Consider the following 18,562-nt stretch of genomic DNA (forward strand, 5'->3'; position numbering starts at 1 on the left):
CAAAAACAGCTGCACACTTTTCTTTCTGAGAACTGATATAATTTAATTTCAGTCACAAACATGGAAACCTTCTGTTTCATAAAGGAACTCAATAAAAGAACTTAATTTTGTTACATAAAGAAAAATTTGCCAGTGAGGGAAAGCTCACAGAGAACTTTCTCGGCAAAATGAGTTCATGGATCTGCCAGGAAGTTTTTAAGTACGTGAAGTAGATTTTTGTGTCTGTCAAATCATGTTTTAATAGGAAAATCTGAAGGCACTCTCCCTCTTGTTACAGGAGGTGTGGTAGGCACCAACCAGTTCTGTGTGCTTGAGGTGTATTCCTAACTAGAATTCCCTGTTTATAATATAGGTGATAGAATAGCATTATGTGGGAAGGAAAGCCAAAATTCTGACTTTCAGATCTCTACATTTCCTCAGAGCCGTAAAATGGAGTGCACATGAGAATATTCTCACATCTAATGAACATATTCTGGTTTCACACAGACTGCATAGGCTGAGGGCTCAAAGGCAGATTTTGACAAAGCAACTAAATACACTTCCTTGCTTCAAATACCAGATATTTGGAGTATTTTACAGCTGAAATCATCTCCGTTTTTAACTGTTTAACTTTTTAAAAGAAGAATGACAGGACATAATAAAAGGAGTGTGTTTTGGGGAAGTTCTGTGTTGATCTGGGTGTATACTGATCCCATTTATTATGTCCTAGTTCTAATAGAATCTTTTGAAGCTTTTCTGAAATTATATTTGCATTTAATATTTTTCGTCTTTTAAAAGTTCCAGTAATGCCAACTTTATATCTGTATCAGTACATACTTCATGAAAATATTGAGCAGCCTTCTTAATATGAACTTGAGGTAAATCCTTTGCTGTGTCTGTCTCTGTGTAGGGATATGTGGGCCAATAATTAATGAAAACAAAACTGCTACTGACAGGTGGGCTTTGAGAAGCAATCTTGGCAATAAATATAAACTTCAATAGATATCTCACCATTGATTCATAAAGTCTTTGTGAGCAGCAAAAAACATTTGCATGAGTCCAAGAGGATTTTTACACCTTGGCATTGCTGGGTTGGAAAATCTATTTACATATGACATTTATTTGAGTATTTAGAAAGCTGAGAAAGATGAAATTCTGTTGAATTTAGTTTGCTTTCTGTTTGTTGATTAGATTTTCAGTTCTGTAGTACATTGTTGGGGAGCAGAGGGAGGAATTTTAAAGGGTTTTTTTACATGAATTTTTTCACCATGTTCTCCTTTTTAAAAGGATTATACAACTGCCATTTAGAGTTATATTTTTCTACTGAATTACCTTACTGTGTAATGACCAAAGACTGTTTTTTATCTCTTCTTCCTGCAGTATGATTTTGCAAGTGAATTACTTTGAAAGCTGAAAATCATATTGGTTTCCTTGCTTCAAGAATTTTAATTTATGGTTGTTGGGATTTCAAAAAAAAAAAAACCCATAATAATCTTATGACTGATTGTTCCTCTCAGTATTTCCAAAGTACTTAATGAGTTAATGACATATTTTAATTCACAGATTATATTTACACATCATATTTACAGCATAGGGCTCTTGGGTAGAAAATATTGCATGATACTCTGGTTTTGTTCATCAATGTTGTTCAGAATGCCTGTCAATATCAAGATTTCTGGTTTATATTCCTAAGAGAGAAGTAGTGTGACTGGATCATGGTTTGCACTTCATAGCAATTTCTGCTCTGAAATTTAAAGCAGTTGATTTTGTTCAAGCAGAATTCTCAGTGGGCAGTTCAGCTGAGAACTGAAACTGGAATTTCAAAGCATGGCCATTCGTATGACTTTACAAAAATCCATCCCAAGCTGGGAAAGCATCAGCTGAGCTCTAAGCTTGTGCCTGCGCTGTAATTTATGCCAATAGAAGGTCTGCATTAGCATCAGTGAGTTACTGCTGAGTGCTAAGGTCAGCTGTGCATTTCATACTTCAGCTGTAGAGGCAGAATTTTATTGCTTTTCACAGTCATGGTGCAGTGAAAAGGTGCTTTATGATGCCACAGACAATTAATTGAGGTACATTACCTAGAAACTAAAAAGGTCACACGTGGAACATAATTGACACCTCATAACCCCTATTAATGATTACAGAAATGCAAATTAGTGCTTTTCAGTTTCCAACAAGTAGCACAATTCTTCTCCAGCTTTGAATTATGCTTCCATTTGCTTACAATCTTTACTCTTTAAAATGTTTAATTTACCTTTCCTTTTAAAGTAACCTCGGTCTACATTAAAAGTTATACTCTATATAAATTATACTATTCAGAAGAAGTCTATTAAGCTGCAATTATTTTTCTGTGCAATAGGCATAGAGAGAAAGAACTGATACAAATCACATGTGTAATGCTTCAGCAACCTCCCTTCAAGGCTACGCGTGCTAAAACCTTTATGGGATTGCAGAAAAATGTTTGTCCTTCCTTATCAAGACAAATATGAGAACTTAAGAGAATCTCATGTACTAAAGAATAGATTATAGGTTTATTGAAAGGTGTTTTGTTGTTATTATTGTCTACAAAAGGAGTAATCCTTGCACAGAGGACAGGGAGTTGATAACTAAGAGTTAGGTGCATTTGCTCCAGTCTTTATATATGTGACCACTTACACACTCAGATCCTACTGATTTTACTGCAAATAATGTTACAGTTCGTTGCTGCCTTCTGGTGATTGTGTTAAAATCTCACAGCATTACATCAAGATGTGACACCACTAAACTGTGGGATTTCCTTTCCTCCACGACTGTAACATTTTCAATGTTGACCAGGACCAAAGAAGTGTTCAGTGGAGTGTAAAAATTCTCTAAAAGAGAATTTTGTTTTAATTAGTTTTTGTTTTTTTTTTTTTTGTGTAGCTGTACCTTAAATTTAAATGCTCTGCTGCCTCTGAAGTAAAGCGTGAGACCTCAGTGCTTTGCTCACACTTGGTAAGAGCCAGGTCTGCAGCTGCTGAGAGCCACACAGCCTGAATAACCAACAGTGCTGAGCAAATCCCCACTGGTGCCTGTAAACATAATCTCCAGCAGTTTCTGACCTTTGCAAATCTTACCTTGCAGAAGAATTTTAGAACAAGACCGTTGATTTATCTGTTTCTCTTAGATGAGTGGTGTGTTGATTGATAAAGTCATTTGATATAGGAATTTCTTCTAAGGATGTCTAAAACCCAGGGTCATGCTGGAAACAATTTGTTGGTTTGAGTTTTAAAAATTGCACATTTATTAAATGGTGCAAAAACCCTCACCTCAGTTGTTGATAAATAGTGCAGAACCACCATGGCTCATTCCCCATTTGATTCATTTTGTTGCTTCCCCTTCTTATTTAGAAGTCATGAAAACTTCTCCTTCTGTCCCTTCTTTTTCTTTAAGACCATAAAAAGGCCTTGTACTACACAATGCAGGAGCATGGTGGTATTGAAGTAAACTAAAGAATTTCCCTAAAATTTGAGGGTTTGGAAGCCCTGCAGTTGCTACTGTCTTGTGGCACTAATATTTATTCTTTTCTCTTTCCAAAGTGAAAGGCTGCTGAAGTCCAGTGGCCATTCCAGCCCTGAAGCTGTATTAAATAAATAAATAGCATGCTTGTGTAATAGCAATACTTTTCCTATTAGCAGGCAACTGAAAAATAATTTCATTTAGTAAACCTGACAAAGTGAATGACAGTTGGAATTAACACAGTTATATCATCAAGTTGCTGTCAGTCCAAATAAATGAATATGCATTACCACTTCTTCTTAAAAATCTTACACATTTCAGTACCCTAATTAGAATGCTGAGTTTTAATGGTAGTGTTGGCTCTTGGAGTAAATGGTCACAGCTTCCATTCCCCAAGGAAACAGGATTCCCCTGCAAAATTACCACACACAAGGAGTACTTCCCTTCTGCAAGAGCTCAATGTTTTCTTTTTTTCCAGTGTTATAATTTTCTCTTAAATCTGTTACTATTGAGACACATGGTTTTTAAACTTTAAAAATAACATAACATAAAAGTAATGGATATCTAGTCAGAGAGACATCACATCTTTCTTTCTTTCTTTTAAAATGCTGCTTCAGCCCCATTATGAATTTTCTATCCAATGCAAACATTAATTTCTGTGGCGTTGATTTTTTTTCCTTTTCCATCTTTTGAGCTATCAGCCAAACAGTCTGCTGTTTGGGGTATTTTTTTCAAGTAAGAATTAAATTAGTGATATTGTAACTCAATACCGTATATAAAAATTGATTTGCTTTGTAAAAATAGCTTGGAGTACCATTACAGCTGTACTGGCTAGACTGGGTGACTTTCTGAGCTATCACCCGTGGCAGACTGAAAATATGTCTGAAATTTGAGAGTGTTGTCTCAAACACCACTGGTCAGGGAGGACATGCAGGAGACTCAGGGTGTAGGGATTTTACAGTTTTTTACATATGATGTGGAATATCACCCTCTGGTCTTTGATCCTCCTCCAATAATTTGTATGCTCCTGTTTAATCCTGTTTGGCTCTTGACAATGGGAGCCTGAGTTTCAGTTTTCTCTTATCCTCTCACTTCTTACCTGGGGGAAAGGACTGACCCCTACCTGCCCACAAAGCTCCTTTAGCTCCCTCTCCTTGGTGGGTTGTGCTCTGAAAAACTGAGAAATAAATTATCTGAACATTCCTTATTTACCCTTCCAGCAATGTGACCACGTTAGAATAAAACTTCATTTTAAAATAAAGTTATTGTTTTATGAAATGCATCTGGACTTCTCATAGGTCATGAAACAAAGAAAAATCTGTTTATTGTAAGGGTAAGGCATGGTCTGATGCATTTGATAAAGAATTATTCCCCCATTAATTATACAGCTTGAACTAAGTTTATTTAACAGTTTATCACAGAAGAGCAAATGAGTTTTTAACAGTGGAGAAAAGAAACTTTTAATACACTGCACAGAAATTATATTTTAATTTGCAGATCCCTTTTAGATTATTTCAGTGTCCCCTCATGTCCTGACTCTGTCAATACAGTAGTATATATGGTTTTAGCTGGAAAAGAAGTTATTTGCATGCTCAAATCAAGAACTTGTTGCTTGCAATTAGCAACTGATATTCAAGAAAAATTCTCCAAAATTCTGTTTAAACACTTACAAAGTTCTGTTCTCAAATGAGAATTTGAAAATAAAACATGTAGCTCTGCATTTTAAATAAATAACAACAATGAGCTGTATAAATAGATTAGGAGACTATAAACCATTCATGAAAATGAGAATTATCAAATCAATTTCCAAACAACAATCCTGAAACAATTTTAGCAGAAGTTTATTTTCACCTGTAGCTAAAGTACTTTTATGAGGAGATGCCAACAGTGTAGTCAATCTTGCATTATATTTGTCTCTGGGGGGTGAATAAACTCAACAATCATAAGAGAATTACAGGGTTTTATGCTGACAACCTAGTGGAGAAAATAAAGAAATAAAATTAAGTAAAAGAGGCTTGACCAAGAAAAAAAAAAGAGAAGAAATACAGGGAGACACCAAACCAAAAAAACATATGTAAAGTGAAGTTCACAGAGGTTGATGGTTAAAATTTAAGAAAATTACATTACATTTTAGATTTTGTGGGCTTTTAACCTTTTTTAAAAGTCCTTCAATTCTCTAATGCTAAAGGAAATAAAAACCTCTTTAATTACCATGAATTTTAACTCCAGTGCTATGTCTGCATGCTAGATAACTGAAATGTGAATTTATATACAGTTTTCTGCTCTAAGTATAGAGTGAAACAGATTCCAAATAAAATGTTGCTTTCTGATCTGACAATTATGTTGTTGGAAGGACGAGAACAGGAAAGAAGTCTGTAATAAATGTTCTTGTATACACTTAGAGCTTCATTTGTCCTGCTTTGCTTCATGGCCCTTTTTACTTTCTGTAGTAAAGCATCAAATGAGATTATTATATTGTATTTTATTGTATTTTAAGCATCAAATTAAGTTGGACAGGTTCCTCAGAGGAATTACTTTCTGGGTTTTTTTTTTTTTTCCTAGTCTGTAGTGTTTCTTTTAGCTTTTGACCTCTTCTCTCCAATCTTTCCCAGTTTTGCAGGATATTGTTAATGAAGTGTGTACAATGCTGCTCAGGAAGAACATGCCATAGTGATTTTTCTTTATTCTTGCAGCGTGTTTGATTCCATCTAGCAGCTGCAGGCCCCTTTTCCCACAAAAGAATCTGATTACTGAGAGTGATTAAAATGAATTTTTCTTTATATGGCATACTGTTTTCCCCAACTGAATCAGACAAGCACATGTTTTTCTGAGCATCATGCAATACTTAAGGTTGTAAAGACACAGTCATCACAAGACTTTTTATTTACTATTGTTCATCACAAACACTGTAGAGTGAAAGAAACTAATGAGGTCTTTGATAATCAATTCTTATCAGAGATGCCTTGGGCAGAATGGGGTTTTTCAATTATCATCAGTTGTTCAGTAACTGTACATAAGCTTTTATTTTTTCATCTAGAAGTGCTGATTTTATCTTTATTTTGAGAAAGATTAGCCTACATTTGAATGCTTGAAATTAAAACTGTTCCCACTTGGAGTGGTTTCATGACAATTGGAATTATTTCCTCATGCCTGATCTTACATGTTAGCACTGTCAAATAAATGCTGAGCTTCAGGAGAAGACTCTCAAAGGCAGGAAAGCCTTTGGCACGTAGAGGTTTGGAGGATTTGATGGCAGGATGTTTGTTTTTAAGGAGACTGTGAGAATAGAAGGTAGGTAATGCACAGAGGAGCCTCTAGGGAAGTGATATTTCCAAGCTTTTTGGAAGAAAGCTCCTGTTAAGTGAGGAGAGGGAGGCAGGGAAAGAGCCACTGAGACTTGTTATGTAAACAGCTGCATCCAAATATTAGCTCTGGCTTTTAAAAGGCACCAGTTGGTCACTGAGGAGTTTGGGAAGCTGAGGCAGTTAATTCGTTTGGGGTTTTGTCTCTCTTTCCATCTCTGCTGCTCGTATCACAGAAATAAAGAGGTTTTTTAATGGAGTTTCTTGTGCACCACCACTGTAATTATTGAGGAAATGTCTTTGGTGTAGGGTAAGTGTCCTGAAAAAACAAAAGCAAACTTTGCAATGTAGTAATGGTTACATTAATATATTTGTGGTGTTTAAACTTCTCTACAGAGCATAGTCAAATGTCTCTGAGCTCAGAATTACCTTGAGCTGACAGAAGTCAGTAGTTAGCCCTTTGATTAAAGTATAGCAGAGGAAAGGGCCAGTTTCAAGTGCTCTAACTTGTCACTTTCCCCAACATTTTTAAAATTACTGTTTTTATATTTAGAGCGGTCTTAGAAATAGTATAAAGCTGATTTTAAATTGGTCTATTTTTGGTAAGAAATAACTCATAAACTATGTTTTTTTTTAATGTTTTGTTTCAGAACGTCTTTCTCAATTCTGGAAGTAGTATCATTGAATTGTCTATTAATTTGAGGTGACAGGGAGAAATACATATAAAAGCAAGTTGCAGCTCTGTGTTTACAGAGAGGTAAGGTGAAATGAGATTGCTGAATAGTGGAAAAGTAGCATCCAGTATCTGGGATCAGTCCCTGTTCCCTGTTCATCCAGAGGAATGATGAGGCCCTGGTTTATCGCCTATAAAAAGAAATGTCAGGAGTGTATGAAGTTTCCTTATCTTTCATGTAAAACACACTGTGTTCACCTCTGGCTCTGTTTCGTGATTATCCTAGTATGGAAAAGGGGAAACAAGGCAAAAAAATTTTTATATTTTATTTATGGCTTTAACATCTTTGGACATGTCATGTGCATTTTCTAAATGGCAGAGCTGGACAGTTTTACCCCACATCAGGAACTGCTTAAAAATGTCTTAAAAATGAAGTCAGGGGAGGGTGCTGCTGGCTAGCGGGCTGGTTGATGGGCTAATGGGCTGAAGTAGACCCTTCTCTTCATCCATCTGCTTACATCATTGGCTTCTCATCCTGAGCCTTTGCAGCCAAAATAATGGGTTCCGTGATTTGAGCTCAGTGAAATCAAACACGAAAAACTTTTGATTTCCATGTGCCAAAACCCAGGACAGGCACCAGGGCAGCAATACCAGCTGGTGCTCTGGGAATATTTACAAAAGGGGCTTTGCTGTAACTTGGTAAATTTGATTCCAGATTTTCCTGAGGAGCTCAGCAGTGTCTATGTGCGCATGTGGGGAGCGTGTCCGTAAGGCAGTTTCACTAACAAATGGAGGAGGCTCTTGAGAGTATTAAAGAGTGTTTTTATATTTCAAGAATAAATATTACTACAATAGCCTTGTGTTCTCTTAGACAGAAACAGGATCCTCCAAAAATTGTCACGTAGCACCATCTTCTGAGCAGAGCCTGAATGGCACATCGAGCCTGAGCTGAGCTCGGGTCTCTCTCAAACCCCCAGTGCTCAAGACTTTGCAAGGACTGGGGGATGAGAAAACTTTTATCCAATTTGCTGAGGAAGAGAAAATGGGTCTAAGAGTGTCATGTCTGCCCTGAGCAAGAAATTCATGGGCAAACATCCAGAAACTCTAAGGAAATTTGCACTGAAATATGCTACCTGGAAAATGCAGTATGTGTGATCCTGTCAAGGAAAAACTCATGTTACTGCCTGGATTGAATAAATCCTTACCACGTTCCTATAAGCTTTGATGTAAGCTGTTCACTCCCAGTACTGATCAGTTGAGAATGTGGTTTAGTGTAGCTGTGTTGTGCAAGAAATAAAAAATTATATCCTATCAGGAAAATAATTTATTTTTATTCTGACAGCTGCAAATTGCTCTAATACTGCTTTCCTCCAAGCATCACTGCTAAAATTATGGGAGGGACTATTCCGATCTTATGCTCTTGGCCTAAAGATCTCCTGGTAGACAGAGACACGCTTAAGCTGCATCTTCAGCCTTTCCCGGAATTGATTTCAAGGGTAAGTGATATCCCTGTTCCTCATACATTGTATTTACATAAAGTATCTTGCTGCCTCAGCTTATGTGGAGGTTATCACCCAAACCTTCAAATCCTCTTGTTTTTTTCCCTTCCATATTCCTGTAAAGAGCACAATTTCCTTTTGTGGAGTGCTGGTTTCCTTTCACATGTTTTTTTGTTGCTGTACAAATAATATGGAAAAAGCAAAACAAAACCCTTAAAGCTCAGTACTAAAACCACCATACTCTTCCCATCTATTCCCTTTCCCCCATACCTGTATTTATCTTGGTGTTTTTCCTATAACAAGGTACAGCCTTAACCTTAAAATTGAAGAAGTGCTCTTGTGACATCAGTCCTGCCATAGAAATGAGACCATCTGATCTCATAGCACACACATGCAAATATTCACATGCTCTGCCTCAGAGATTGAGGTTCATGCTAGGAGGAGCTACTGAATTTATTAAACTGATAAATGGAGCTGCTTTCTGCAAGCTAAAAGCACAACATAGTTTTTCTGCCTTGCATTATTTTTTACATAAGCAAACTTGATGGCACGATTTCTTCAGAGAGCTTTAAAGAAATACAGGGAGTCTTCTAATACTCCTTCTGAGCCTTTATTAAATTACAGAAACAGCAGTGTGTATTTCAAGAGATATTTAAGGGGTTGTTTATATCTAAGTGCTTTCCCTAAGTATTTCATGTCTTGTTTACTGATAGAGGGTTTAACAAAATTTGCCAGCTGAGGAGGGGACAAAGGCAGGGGAATTCTGTGTCATGTTTCAAAGATCCTGTGTGTTTGGATTAAGGTACTATAGACTTGAACTGATTTTTGGAGATGGATTTATATTCATATACCTCTCAGTTGGCTCAGGAGCTGTGGCTGCTTTCTCTCACTTGAGGCTTCTGCCTTCTTTTTCACAAGAAAACTCCAAATTCCCTTCAAAGGCTCAGTGGCTCAGGCCCACTGGCATTGTCAGTCTGTCAGGGTCTGTCCTCATGTGCTTGTTGCACATGTTGGCATCAGAAGCACATTTTTTGTATTGTTTTTATGTGGGAGTTTTGAAGATGAGCATTTAATACCAGTGCTTTCCAAACAAAAAAAGTTTAAAAAAAAGTAAAATATGGGGCTGTACAGGTTACTGGAAGCAGTGGTGTGCTGTTTTAAGAGAAAAGCATGATTTTAGAGCCTGAGTGAAAAGCAGCAGTGACCCTCTCCCTACATCCACACAAACCCTTATTTGCACAAAAGATTGCACATGGCTGTTACAGGACCAAAGCAGGATGACAAAGAATAGAGGGGGAAATGTTAGAATTTTTATTATTAATGTTTAAAAGTTAGTATGTGCTGTAAGAAGATGTTCTGGGTAGGTGGTCACAGAGCTTCCCTATGGGACAGGGAGAGAGGAACAACATCCAACTCCCAGTCCCCAGTGTGTCACTGGGCAGATTCTCTGGCTCTGCTTGGCCCCTGGTGTTTGCTTCAGATTCTTGATATGCTGGGAAATTAAAATATTTCCCTCTTCTGATGTGACTTCTGGAACCCACAGGCTGGTTTAGGGTTCATTCCCCATTTGCTTGGCGGGGCGGTTGTGCATCTTTTGTTCTTTCAGAGTACAAAAATGAGATTGATGTTTCTGTGTCTTCTAGTTTTGAAAAGATGTAAAATAAAACCCACAAAGTTGTTAAAATATAATCCAAATTTTCTTAGCAGAGAAAGTAAAGTTTATTTGAATGTAGCATGCTATATATAAACATAATTGAGTTTTAAAGTTTAAAATGTTCCTCTTTTTATAAATATGCTTATTAGATTTTTCTCTGTAGAGGCATTCAATAGGTTTAATACTATAAATTTGTTTTAAAATAGCATATTGCTAAAATCTCAAACCACAGTATTCTATCAGGAAAGTTGGCCAACACATTCAGAGATTTTTGCCTCTGTCCTTAATTTTCTGATACTAACAAAACAACTAAACAAACACTGAGGTGGATACTGACCAAATGTTGTGCTTTACAGCATAGAATATCTTACATACATTCTTTTTTCTAGAATACACTTCCAGCATTTGAAATTATAAAAAATGAAATTAAAGCAAAACAGTAGAAATTGGCACACAAAAAGATAATATCATGCATGTGGAACAGCACTATGTGCTGTTTTCAGGTGATTCTTTTCCTGTTTTTTCTTGATTCTTATCATTCCACTAATTCCAGATAGAACAGAAACATGTTTACATGAATGGTATCTAATGTTACACAGTGGGTGTGGTTTATTCCTTACCATATTTCTACTGTACATGAGAGAAAGCTGGTAATCTTCAGCTGAGGTCAAAGATTGTCATATCAATATGATATAAAAATTTCATTTTGTAAGTTATATTCAAGGAATGTAATTATGTGATTGTTTTAAAATTTAATGCACGGTTATTATCCCCAGAATAGTCAGATTAGTTTAACACATACTGACAGATGGTTAGCAGGCAAAGAGAAGTACATGAATAACGTGGTGCACGGAGCAGCCTTAAAATATCGTATATCTATGCACTGAAAATGATTGCAAATTATATTTGCATTATGTTTTGACAAAAGAGATTTCTTTCTGCTGGCACACAATAGCGTAAAGGTACCTTAACCCTACTATGACTTAACTTGCATTATTCAGTTCAACACAGTTCTAAAAATGGATATTCTGTCACAGTTCTAGCAGTGCTGGATGGTAAATAACAAATTATCTGCTTCTCTGGTTTGATTTTAAAGTTGATTTAGGAGCTTAATTTCTGAATGTATAAATTAAGTTGCTTCTGCAGAGAATATTCTGTTGACAATAATATTTAAGAGCAAATATTTCTTTTTGTGCAGTTCTCTGTTGGAGGTGTTCCATAGTCATTTTAATTTACTTAAAATATAAAAGCTTTTTTATTAAACTTTAGCATTCCTGGCAACATAGAACAGAAAAATGTTTTTGAAGTCTTATACACATCTCTCACTGCTGCATTTCATAAATAATAGATACACTTGTGTAACAAACCTGAACCGTTCAAACATTGAAACCACTTTAGTGGATTTTACATATTAAGCACAATCAAGTCATTCACTTCTGCAAACTTTTCTGATTTTTGTGATGCAGGAAGATACTTCTGTGCTGTAATAGTGTGATGGCTCAGGGATAAACACTCTCTGTAAGGGAGGGCTGCTGAGGTGTGTGCAGTCTATACTGCTCCTGGGACTGTTTCTTGTCTTCTGAGACTCCACTCAGTTCAGTTTCACAATAATTTACAGTCCTCAGGGCAACTTCACAACGACAACACATGCTCCAGCCCTACCAATGTTGACAGGAACTTCCTAGAAAGGAAAAGGAAAAGGGGAAAGAAAAAGGAAGAAATATTTTTAGTGGCATGCTATGGATAGGACAAGAAGAAATTACTTTCAGATTAATAGGAAAGTAATTTGTTTATTCAAACTGATGTAATGCTAAAAAAAAAAAATAGGTTTAACTAAGGTATGAAAAAACACTTTGGGCTTTTTGGTAAAATTTAGCAGCCCCTGAGTTACAAAGGTGTAGCCTGGTGTTGTTCCCTTGACATGTTTAAAAGGCCTTCATATCCAATGTTCCAAAACCATGGACTGCATGGATGCAAAAGGATCTTGGCAATCCATGTATTTCCTCTTGGTCTCAGTGGGCAGGCCTATAATTTGAAAGTTTGGAGGTGCCTCCAGAAGAGCTGAATTTAAGCACTTCAAACCCAAAGTGATTTGTGCAATCTGCTTTGCTTGCCCATGTATTTCCTCCACCCCTCAGCCTGGAAAGTTTCACGTGGTTATTTTACAGGAGAGGAAACTGATATTTTAACCAAGCCCACCTACAGCATTGATGCACGCCGACGTGTCGTTTTTCACCAGACCGGCGATAATTTCACAGTTATTTGGACAGAATTATTCCTAGCTGCAGGAGGAGCCACTATAATTTCTGAGGCACCGTTTGTGTCCCATTACCTCTGTCCACTCGTTGTTCTGAGCATCGTAGGACTCCACGGTGTCCAGGTAGGAGTGGCCGTCGTAGCCCCCCACTGCATACAGCCTGTCTCCCAGGGGACAGATCCCAACTGCGTCCCGGGGCACGCTCAGAGGGGCCACTGTGGTCCAAGCATCTGTTTTGGGGTCATACCTAGGGAGGGCGGTGATCAAAATCATCAGAAAAAAGCATGATAGAGACAACGTTTCAAGTTTGAATTGCTGATGGTTGCTTGTTTTCTCCTGTGATGCCGTTTGGTTTACACTAGGAATGAGCAGAACTCAGATGTTATTCAGTTTTTGATTTAGCCACTAGAGGGGCCTTCAAGCACATGGAAAATGACCCTGTTTTCACTTTTTCATTACAGTCTCTCCATTTCAATTACATTAAGCCATCAATACATTTTAAACACAGATGGGACCTGAGGGAATGATAGTCTGACCACCAGTTGACTCAGCAAAGTTAATTTAAATATATTCTTATTTTCTTCCTCCATGAAGCTTTTGGTTTTCTGTTTATTGTCAGAATTAATGTTTTCAAATAAGTTTACGATAAAAGAAGTTAAATATCTTGTGTAGTAGCTCCAAGTTTCTCACATGAAATGCATGGCAGCATCTTACATTAATATTTATTTTACTTCTGATCTATTCCAATATAAATTGCAGTGAATTCCAGGTAGTTCCTGCTTTGTCCCATCTAACTGAGAACAGAATTTGGCCATTGTTGTTCACAGCAGGGTTTAACACCCTCTCAGTTTTCTTTTCCCCAAATGACAAGACTTTTGATATTTCTTATATTTTTTACAACTTTTACCTGTTCCAGTCAAATTTTCTGAAGAACAACTGAAAAGTATTTCATTCCTACAGTACATGATACAAGAAGCCTAAACCTGAGTTCTGGCACTTGAGGAATAGAAAGGTCATATCTTGAATTTGTCTCAGTACTTTTACCTGGCTTTAGAGCAGCTCAGACAGAAGGGAAGACTTTGCTGCTGAGGTTCAATTCTTTTGTTATCACAAAAGTATTGGAAAGCAGTGATTCCTGCTCAAAATATTATTTTAAAAAGGCGGACTGCATTTCACAAACACGCATTCCAACTGTGGAGAGAATTTATTGTGTAATCCCTTCCCGTGATGTAAACAGAGAAGGAAAAAAGCAAAATAATTCCTTACCTCTCCACGCAGTCGGACAGGCGGGAGCAGTGGTTGGAAGCAGGAGCATCATGACCTCCCACAGCGTACAAAAACCCATTGTAGGTGGCCACACCGACACCGCCTCTCCTCTTGGACATGGAGGCACATAAACTCCACTTGTTTGTGTGAGGATCAAAGCACTCCATGGATTTCAGGCAGGAGCTCCCATCACGCCCACCAACTGCATACAGCCTGGGATAAAAACCCGCAAGCAGGCAAACAATTTCAGTCTTTATCCTCCCACTAATAAGAATTTTATCTGGCTGACTTCATTCAGACCACGTTAAAGTTGTTATTACGCCCATTGTTTGCTGTGCTCTGGAACTTCCTTTGCTCAAAGGCTTTTGTGTTAGATGGAGTTAGGTTTTTCACTTATAGTGGAAATGTTCAAGCAGCCACATATGAAAATTAAGTTTAAAAATTCATGTCAATTTCTCTAATTGTGAGAAATAGAAAGAGTTGCATTGAAAGATGCTGCGTATGTTTGAAATGTATGGTAGCATTCCCTGGGACAGGGTTACAGAATATTTAATGTCTTTTCACATTAAAAGTTTTTCTGTGCAGTTACCTTTCATAACGTGAATAGATATAAAAACATGTATAAAATATATAGTAAATATATTTCCTTCCAAGTCTGTGTTTAAGAAAATCTGCTGGACAGAAGGTATCACCTTGTGTCGTCTTATCTGTTTAGTCCAAAGGCACTTAGCAAAAAACTGGAGATTTAAACAGTTGATATCGGGGCAATTTATAGGAATAAATTGTGCTAATCTCTGTTAAAAAATATTGGGGCAACCTTTAGGAATAAATTGGGTAATCCATGTTAAAAAACAATCAGGGGCTATGGCTTTTTGTCAATGAATTTTACAAAGCCTGAACTTCTTTCTGATCTCAAGCTAACTTGGGTGTTGCTGGACTAGGATTGAATGAAGTAGAAGATGTGTTCAGGTCTTGAGTGTGCTGGTTCTTCCGCTCCCTTTTAGACCCTTGTTATTGTTTTCTGCCATGAAATTATTTAGTGCAGCTTGTTAGAGACCTAGGGAACATATGGACTTGCCCAGAGTAAACCACGTAAACCAGATCAGCTGAATTTTCCTGTAGAAGTGCCTGTTTTATTCCAGAGACTTAAAAAGCTTTAAGACTTCTCCGGTGCATATTTTAACTAGAAGAGGTTTCTGTTCACCATTAGAATAATAAAAAAACCCCAGCTCTCTCTCTCTTAATGTTTGTTCACTTGATAAAGTTGAGTTTAGTTGTGCAGTTTGTTGTCTGATCTATACAAAACTTGAGGCTTTGATTTCATTTCTTTTCACATCATGTCACTGATACAGCTTGCTTGTTTACACAGCTTTCACGGGGCAAGGAAATCTCTGTATACACAAAGGGATTGCTTGGGGTCCTTTGTTTTTCATAACATGTCTACAAGCCCGGTGGTGTTTCCCATTCTCTAAGGAAAAGAACAAATATAGCATTATTGACTGATGTTTTCAATGGACCATTTATTGGTCCAAAAGTATTGCTCCACAGATATGGAAAGGCTTTTCTGGTGGGGTTGAACAGGAAAAAATATAGTGTGATTTAGGGAAACAGGAAAAGGAGAAGCATTCTCATGGTTGGACCATAGCACTGAGTGATGGACATTTGACCTCCTGGTATGCCAGAAATTACATCACCAGACTAATAGACATGATTTAAACCCTGCTGGAGACAGTTTCTATCAGCAATGATTGAGAATAGAGTCAGGATCTGGCTGATTTCCTCTCTGACAAAGTGGTTTCCTGCATGTTGTTGCTGTGGAAGGCACCAACAGGAGTTTGTGGTGGAGTTTCTGCTGAGAAAGTTTCCTCTGAGGTACAGCAAGGACCTCAAGAGGCACTTCTGCCTCTCTTGGACTTGTGAGCTATGATTTGAATCCTGCCTTGTATGAATGCAACCCCCCACCTGCATTTACAAATAGCCCTTTGCTGACACCTTTGTTCCTGCTTTTTACCCTTCTGTTTCTTAGGAATTTACAAAGTGACCAGGGAAGCCAGTGCCAAAGTCTCCAGGTAAATGCAGTTGTCTGTCTATAACAGTGTTCACAGCCCCCACAAACTGCTAAGGGTTTCCCACACGTTTAAGCAAGAAATGTTGGCTCAAACCATATTCTCCATAACCTAAAGCCTTTTACAAGGTTCTTGTAAGATCCAGTTGTCTGCTCCAATGTAAAAGGGCTTGAGTGGCTTTAGCATCTTACCAGAATGTTTAAATGCATTAACACTTGATTTTGTGTATTTAAGCAAGGGGTGGAGGGCAGAGCAAATCTGGATAGGTTAGGATTTATAAGAGGCTGTTTATTCCATCCCTAATTAATAAACCCATCTTCTTTCCATTAAACATACCATACACCTTCAACATTTTAAAAGTTGGCTGTGAATTTGCATGAACAAAGGAAAGACTTTGTTTCCATTCACATTAAGTCTGTTTAGACACAATGATTTTAAAGTGTATACATAAGCTTGGAATATTTTTTTTAAGTAGCTGATTTTGTATCCCCAAATGTTATATTCTAGGTAAAATTCTGATGAGAGTGTAATAACATTTTCACATTGCTGTAATTTAAAAGGGCTGAAATGTGTTCAAAACCTGACTGCGGGTTTGAAATCAATTTGCCACACAGCAGAGGAAAGGTCTTCCTTTCTTTTTTCTGTGCATTACATCCTCTCTTTTCTTCCTTGAGGTCATTAAATAACCAAAGCCTGAAAACAGAATTTAAGAAGCCGCGTTTCCAAGGACGGCAGCAGATGAAAACCCAGAGAGGGATTTTCCTGTTGCCATACTTGCTGTTGAGTGCTGCGACCCCAACGGTGCTCCTCGGGGTGGACATGCTGGCCACGTAGTTCCACTGCCGCGCCTGCGGGTCCCAGCGCTCCACTGTGTTGAGGTAACTCCACCCATCATGGCCACCAACTGCATACATTGGTCCTTCAAGCATTGCCACTCCTTGAGAGACAGAATTAGGGACAAATTATCTCCTGGTTTCAGTGGCCAGCAGCGTATTCATTCTGTACGTTAATTCCCTGTGTGCAGATAAGCAGTTTCAGCTGGTATTAAAAGAACTGAAAGCTGCCTTTTCATTTGGAGGAATAAATAAAGATAAACAAGCACTTCACATACAGTGTTCTTCTAAATAACCATTATCTTTTGCCAAAAGATTAGAGGAAAGCTGCTTTAGTTCTGATGTTCTCTTCTTGGACTTTTATCTCTTTCGCTTCTGGTGACCTTGCTCTGAAACAAAATTGAGCCCCTAACAGGGAACGATGTTATTCTCCTACAAAAAGGCAAAACTTGAGTCAGGCATCGAAAAATATGCCCAAACCAATAACCTCTCCTTATTCTGAGCCAGCTGAAGCTCTGTAGTACTGCCAGCAGGAAGCCTGGGTGGCTGGGTAGCTGGCTGTCCTTACCAGCTAAAGCACCACAACATTTTAATGCCTTTTGGATAAGAGCTGTCTCCTATCTTCTGTCCTTGAGGCACAGGAGAGCCAACTTGGCTGTCACTGCAAGCTCTGTGTGGACAAATCCTGGGCCATTGTGCTTCTCCAGAGAAGGGCTTTGGTGCCTTCCCTTTGGGACCTGCTGCTGTTCTTTGCTCCCTTTGTTAGGTGGGGCAAAAATGTTTCAATCCAGCTGCTTAAAAGTTTTCTAAATCTGTCTTTCATGCCTAAATATACGTGGCCTGATTTCTTCAAAAGCACCAACTCTCCACAGAATCTCCCTGAAGCTAATAGGGGCTAGAAGTGTGAGGCAAATCTGGCACAGATTGAAACCCAGCTTTGAGCACTCAAATTTATGGCTGTGACCTCCCTGTCAGGGAGAATTACGCCCTTGCAGTCAGGAATTTCAATGACAATTATTTCATCTGTTTAGCCTTCTTCCCCTTTGCCACCTACTAGTATTTGGTTTCAATTTTGTTCTCTAATGGGTAAGAACCCTACACTACCCTTTCTCTACCAAGCAGTTGAGAAGACCACAAAGGTTTGCCAAATAATTTTAGATCAATCTTCCTCTATTATCCATAAAAATAAAAATATTTCATGTCATTTGAACTTCCTGATGATTTCAAGCAATCATTCCTGTTTCTGTAACTTAAGAGAAGCCAGCTTTTTCATAAGGTCTAGGATATGTAAATTGTTCAGAAATCATCATATTCCCTCTGCTATGATCTACTCATCTGTAAACTTAGCCTTATTTTTTATAGTTCTGGAAAGGATTTCTAGATTTCATATTCAAATTATTCCTTCAGGGTGAATAATATTAAGGACTATTTTGCAGTAAAAAACACATAGATACTAAACCATGGCAGAGCTCTGTAAAACTTCCTGTAATTGCGACGTTAGCACTGGTAAAGTTGTACTTATTCCCATACACTGTTTGCTTCAGTGTGGGTAA

At 37.7% G+C, this 18,562-nt stretch overlaps 1 protein-coding gene across 1 annotated transcript in view; it reads right to left on the reverse strand.

Annotated features, from left to right (window-relative positions):
• Positions 1-10,645: 10,645 nt before the first annotated feature.
• The window catches only part of KLHL4 (kelch like family member 4), a 39,603-nt gene continuing 31,686 nt past the window's right edge, over positions 10,646-18,562 (reverse strand). The window contains exons 8-11 of the mRNA XM_063423357.1: positions 16,951-17,113; positions 14,111-14,323; positions 12,920-13,091; positions 10,646-12,268 (exon numbers count right to left, since the gene is read on the reverse strand). Coding sequence (XP_063279427.1) covers positions 12,209-12,268; positions 12,920-13,091; positions 14,111-14,323; positions 16,951-17,113 — 608 coding nt within the window. The 3' untranslated portion in view covers positions 10,646-12,208. The remainder of the gene's footprint in view (positions 12,269-12,919; positions 13,092-14,110; positions 14,324-16,950; positions 17,114-18,562) is intronic.

Source organism: Prinia subflava, chromosome Z (genome assembly GCF_021018805.1).
Source record: "Prinia subflava isolate CZ2003 ecotype Zambia chromosome Z, Cam_Psub_1.2, whole genome shotgun sequence".
NCBI classification, from domain to species: domain Eukaryota; kingdom Metazoa; phylum Chordata; class Aves; order Passeriformes; family Cisticolidae; genus Prinia; species Prinia subflava.